The following is a 6,039-nucleotide window of genomic DNA, read 5'->3' as shown; positions in this document are numbered from 1 at the left end:
CCCACAAAACCATAATAAAAAATACTGATTAATGAAAAAAAAATAAAAAATAAAAATAAAAAAAATAAATAAATATGAGGTATTGCATTTATTGATAGATTTACTGATGGATTGATATTGGTAGATTTGGAGGTCCCAGGCAGTGTGTCAAGATGTTGTTAACATTAGAGCCATTCTTTTCTTTTTTTCTTTCTTTTTTAAAAAATTTTTATTGTAAAGATGTGGGATACAATTCAGGGTTAGGTATACAAACACTGATCATGCAGGTACCCCTGTTAATGAGGTATGCCCCTCCCTCCCCTAGCAGTTTCCCTCAACTGCCAATCCCTCCCCCCTAGCCGACAGTTTCCCATTACTGCCAATCGCTTTCTTATAGCATATAATTGTTCCAGGTCCTCTTATGAGTGAGAACATATGGAACCCTGTTCTTTGTTTCTGTGATGAATCACTGAGTACGATCGACTCCAAATCCATCCAGGTTGCTGCAAAGGCCATATATTTGTTGTTCCTCATGGCTACATAATATTCCATTATATTTGTGTACCACTGGAATTAATTCTACTTGCTTTTTTGTTTTTGAAATACTGATATGTTTGCTTTACTAATATTTTATTTAGGTATTTTGGATTATTAGTAACTGTGATTTGCGTGTTAGCCGGCTTGCTTTCCTTCTTCCCGCTCTCCCTCTCTTCCTTCCTGATCTAGCTCTGTCGTCCAGGCTGGAGTGTAGTGGCATGACCGTAGCTCACTGCAGTCTCGAACTTCTGGGCTCAAGTGCTCCTCCCGCCTCAGCCTCCCAAGTAGCTGGAGCTACAGGCACGTGTCACCACACCCAGCTAATTTTTTTTTTTTTTGTAGAGATGGATTCTTGCTATGTTGCCCAGGCTGATCTTGAACTCCTGGTCTCGGGCAATCCTCCCCTTCCACTTTGGCCTCCCAGAGCGCTGGGATTACAGATGTGAGCCCTGTGCCTGGCCTGTGTGTTGTTGGTTTTCATGGATGCTACTCCTGTCTGACTTTGACATTGAGGCTGTTCCATCATTTGCAATTAATTGTGATTCTGAGGTCACTACAGAATGTCCTGGTTCTCGCAGCTCAGGACGGGGACAGCATGCTAGGGAAGGGAGCTCTGGAAATTTGCAGCTCTCAGGTCCTGGTTGGTTGTTGGTCTGATCTCACCCTCAGCCTGTACAGTTCAGTATCGCTTGGCGATTTCTGGGCGGTCTCTGTGCAGGTCTCTTCTCTCCAGCCCTCTGCCCTGCTGCTTCTAGCAGCCTCACAACCCATCCCCTCAGCTCAGCGCCACCACTGTGCTCTGTCTGGGTCTCCCCCGTGCTGAAGTCCACACAGTACTTTCTGCAGAAGGTTGGGCCATCGTAGGGCCACCTCGTTTGACTCCTTTTCCTTGGGAATCACAGTCTTCCTGTTGGAAGACTGTTGCTGTTGGTAGTCCAGGATCCAAAAGCAGTTCTTTTTCATCATTTTTTTTTTGAGTTGGGGTCTCACTCTCACCCAGGTTGGAGTGCAGTGGCATGATCATGGCCACCGCAGCCTCGACTTGACTTCCTGGGCTCAGACGATCCTTCTGCCTCAGCCTCCTGAGTAGCTGGGACTACAGGCGTGCACCGCCATGCCTGGCAAATTTTTAAATTTTTTGTAAAAATGAGAGCTCACGATGTTGCCCAGGCTGGTCTTGAACTCCTGGGCTCAAGCAATTCCCCTGCCTTGGCCTTCCAAAGTGCTGGGATTATAGGTGTGAGCCAGCGTCCCTGGCCTCAGTGTCCTTCTGCATGGGTAGAAACTTGTCACAGCTCCCACCAGCCCTTGGTGAGTTCTCTTTGTCCTTGGTCATTTTGTGTCAGTGTCACTACCCTTCAGAGTTCTTCTAGAACACATTGGGTCTGGCTTCTGAAACTGTTTCTATAACGCACTGTTAAATGTCATTGCAGACCTTTAGTATTTGCAGAATATATTTGAATACTACTTTTGATGGGAAAACATGTGCCTTGAAGGTTTGGGGACTGTCAGATTGAATGATTTGGACCCAGGTCTGCAGCTGTAGACACAGTTGTCTCATGGATTGAGAGCCCACTGGCCACCTTTTCTTTTTTTTTCTTTCTTTTTCTTTTTTTTGAGTCTCACTCTGTTGCTCAGGCTGGAGTGCAGAGGCACACTCATGACCACCCCAGTGTTGACTTGCTGGGCTCTTGTGATCCTTCTGCCTCAGTCTTCCAAGTAGACGGAACTACAGGCGCGTGCTACCACACCTGGCTAATTTTTTTTTTATTTATTGTAGAGATGAGGTCTCGCAAAGTAGCCTGGGTTGGTCTTGAACCCATGGGCTCAGGCAATCCACTTGTCTCAGCCTCCCAAAGTGCTGGGATTACAGGCTGAGCCACCGAGCCCGGCTGGCCACCTTTTCTTGACAGATGCCTTTAAGTCCCAGCATCACTTGGAAAGTCGTGACTCCGCATATTTGCCAGGCTGTCAACCAAGATGAGGTTCAGGCTCCTGACCCAGGGTCTGGAGAGTTCTGCCTAAGCTGCTGAGTGGACCTCACGGGTTGTAATCAAGCTGGCAGAGAGGAGAGAAGTCTGTCAAAAGATGATGAATAATATGTGAGATGCGACTGGATGACAGACACGGGACGGGAACCAGATGGTTGTGGCCGGGGTGGGTGGGCGTTTGGGAGAGACTTTGTGGAGAAGGAAGGACTTGACAGCCGAGAGTCTGCCTCCATTTGTTGGATGGAGGGGCCTGGGTTCCTGGACAGGGTGCCCTGTGTGTAGAAATGAGGAGGTGGGACCCCCCGGAACTGACAAGCTTCAGGGACGGACTAGCGGGAGATGGAGGGCTGGGACCAGACATGGGTGATCTTGAGATTTTCCCATGGTCAGCTAAAATGTGTTCGAATGAAGGAGCAAAAATGATTCCAAGACTTCGACTAGTCTGTCAGCACGCTTGGATTAAGATTGTGTTCCCCAACTGACCACTTCTCAGATTTGGCTGTACATTTCCATCATCCAGGGAGTTAAAAAGGGCTGAAGTGGGTGTGGGGGAGGGGTGAGGTGGAGGGCGTGGCAGGGAGGAGGGTAGACTCCCTGGAGATTCTGATTCTGGAGCTGGGCCTGGACTGCAAGAGTTTTTAAAGCTCCCCAGGTGATTCTCATGATCAGAACCCAGCCCAAGGTGCTGATAAGATCTGCATGGAGCCTCTCTTCATCGTGGGAACCTCAGTACAGTGCCTGGCCAGAATCGACTTGGGGGGAAAAAACCCATGTTTAGAAAGTACTTCTATGATGTTTTTTATAATATCTCATACAGCCCAACATCTCAGTCATAGTAACAGTTTTCTCGTAAATGCCTGCAACATTTTGCATTGGCTTTTGGAGATGAATAGACATGGAAAACATACCCTCTGCATTAAAAATGAAAGGGCGAGATAAAGCACACACTTTTACCCCATGGCTAAGAATTTAGTCAAGGAAAAGCAGTTATAGTGGAAAAACACGAAACTTGCACGTATGCAAACATAATCTTCAAAGCCTTGCTGGTGGAAGGCTGTCAATTTCCAAATGCAATCTGTCAGTGGTCCTCAAACTTGACCATGGGTGGGAGTCACCCGGAGGGCAGTCCCAGATTGCTGGGCTCCAGGGTCAGATGCAGCAGGCCAGGGCGCCATGCTTGGGGGACCGTGTGTCCTCACGGCCATGTGAGAACTGCCACTGCATTGGGTGCAGGAAAAATGGCTTGATGAAATGGGATCGGAGGCCGTGGGCTTTGCTTTTTCACGTTGGATGAGGGACTTGTCTCAGCAGTTAGGGACTCTGTCCAACTTTTCCTCACCTGTAGGCTCCAGGGTCTCCTGCCTGAGCCTGGGTGGGGTGAGGTGGAAGAGGAAATTGTCTTTTCATTCTCTTATTGTTCTTCCAAGTGAGCTACAAAAGGGTGGTGTTGTGTGCCGTCCTGCTACTGTACAACACATTCTTTTTTTTCTGCCAGAAGGAATGTTTGGGATGCCAGCGCTGTGGCTCAAGTCTGTCACCCCAGCAGGGTGACCGAGGCAAGAGGATTGCCTGAGGCAAGAGGATTGCCTGAGCCCGGTTCGAGACTAGCCTGGGCAACTTGGCAAGACTTCATCTCTACAATAAATAAAAAAAATTAGCTGGGCACGATGGTGCACACCTGTAGTTCCAGCTACTTAGAAGGCTGAGGCAGAAGGATCACCTGAGCCCAGCAGGTCGAGGCTGCTGTGGCCATGAGCATGCCATTGTACTTCAGCCTGGGGAACAGAGTAAGACTCTGAGTCCAAAAAAAAAAAAAATGTTTGTGCCGGGCTTGGTGGCTCAGCCTGTAATCTCACGCCTTTGGGAGGCTTAGGTGAGTGGATTGCCTGAGCTTGGGGGTTCGAGACCCGCCTGGGCAACTTGGCGAGACCTCATCTTTACAATAAATAAAAAATTAGCTGGGCATGGTAGCATGCCTATAGTTCCAGCTACTTGGAAGGCTGAGGTGGAAGGATCGCCAGAGCCCAGCAGGTTGAGGCTGCGGTGGCCGGGAGCGGCCACTGCACTCCAGTCTGGGTGACAGAGTGACTCCAACTCAAAAAAAAAAAAAAATTTGTGAGTATTTTTTATTAGTGTTTCACTGCCCCCCGACCCTACTGCATGCAGAATTCAAAGAGTTAAAAAAAACTATGGCTTTGCTCCTTCCATTTCTAGTCTGTCCTGGAGATAGGTTCTTGTGGCACATTCTTGGTGGCGTGGTGACTGACATCAACCCTTGGCTTCCACCTGGGTGCCAGCTTCTGCATGGAGCAGCCTTCCCGGGGGATGAGGACACATTTGCAGAGCACCTTGGGAGGGGCAGGGGCGGAAATCACTCTCAGATGTTGAGCCGAAACACGTTTCTAATTGGAAGCATGACGAGTGTGCATACATGAAAGTGCCTGGGAGGTCTCGGGCCAGCTGGCTGCTTCTGTTCTCTTGGGTGCAGCCATTCCCATTCCTGTGACATTCCTCCGATGGCCAGGACCGAGCAGGGTCTGAGGACAGCATGTAATATCCGCGACAGAGAGTGCTCAGTTGCTCAGGAAAACTCTGATAACTTAGAATCCTAAATTCTGGAAGCGTTTAGCTTTTGATTTTCAATTCTAGAAGCATAATATGGGAACAGCCCTTGTGGACCCTTTTAGAACAAGTAGCCATTGCCCCATCATGTCCACAAATACACACAGGTACAGGGGGCCAAGGTTAAGTGAGTTCTTCTAAGGTTACCCCAGAAGCTGGCTCTGTTTTTTAAAATTTTTTTAAGACTCCTTCCCAAGTTTTTGAAAATTTTTCAGCCTGGTATTTTGACCCTTTAAAAAAATCATTATTTGCTGTAATTAATAGGGTTCATATTGTAGATAGATGGGAAAAGTATCTTCTCTCTCTTACAGACAATCAGTAAGTTTCAGGGTTAGTAGATTCTGGTCATTTGAGTCTTAACAGTTGAGTCTCCTGTGGTTTCTTCATCTATTTTGTGTCTCAATCTTGCATTGAATTTCATGGGAGATTTGGTAGTACCATCTACTTTGGGAATAAGAGTTGAAGTCAAAGGTAGATTGATTGCAAAGAGGCAGTGAAATAGCTTTTTTTTTCTTTTGAGTCAGAATCTCACTCTGTCACCCAGGCTGGAGTGCAATGGCATGTTCATGGCCACCACAGCCTCCAACTGTAGGCTCAGGTCTACCTTAGTCTTTCAAGTAACTAGAATCCACAGGTACCTGCCACCGTGCCTGGCTGATTTTTTGATTTGTTGTAGAGACAAGGTCTTACCAAATTACTCAGGCTGGTCTTGAACCCCCGAGCTTAGGCAGTCCTCTCGCCTTTGCCTTCCAAAGTGATGGGATTACAGGTATGAACCATTGCACCTGGCTATTTTTACTTTAAAAAATATTTTTTGAGCCGGGCTCAGTGGCTCAGCCTGTAATCCCGTGCCTTTGGGAGGCTGAGGTGAGTGGATTGCCTAAGCCCCGCGGGTTCAAGACCAGTCTGG

At 47.7% G+C, this 6,039-nt stretch overlaps 1 protein-coding gene across 1 annotated transcript in view; it reads left to right on the top strand.

Annotated features, from left to right (window-relative positions):
- Window positions 1-2,633: 2,633 nt before the first annotated feature.
- LTBP1 (latent transforming growth factor beta binding protein 1) overlaps window positions 2,634-6,039 on the top strand; it is a gene marked incomplete at its 3' end in the record, with an annotated part of 310,157 nt that continues 306,751 nt past the window's right edge. Inside the window, exon 1 of the mRNA XM_008051691.2 lies at window positions 2,634-2,673. Coding sequence (XP_008049882.2) covers window positions 2,634-2,673 — 40 coding nt within the window. The remainder of the gene's footprint in view (window positions 2,674-6,039) is intronic.

The sequence above is a fragment of the Carlito syrichta genome, unplaced genomic scaffold (genome assembly GCF_000164805.1).
Source record: "Carlito syrichta isolate Samal-C Ts95f unplaced genomic scaffold, Tarsius_syrichta-2.0.1 Scaffold222157, whole genome shotgun sequence".
Taxonomy (NCBI): domain Eukaryota; kingdom Metazoa; phylum Chordata; class Mammalia; order Primates; family Tarsiidae; genus Carlito; species Carlito syrichta.
Note: the sequence above shows the minus strand (reverse complement) of the source record. Positions and strands in the feature narration are given on the sequence as shown.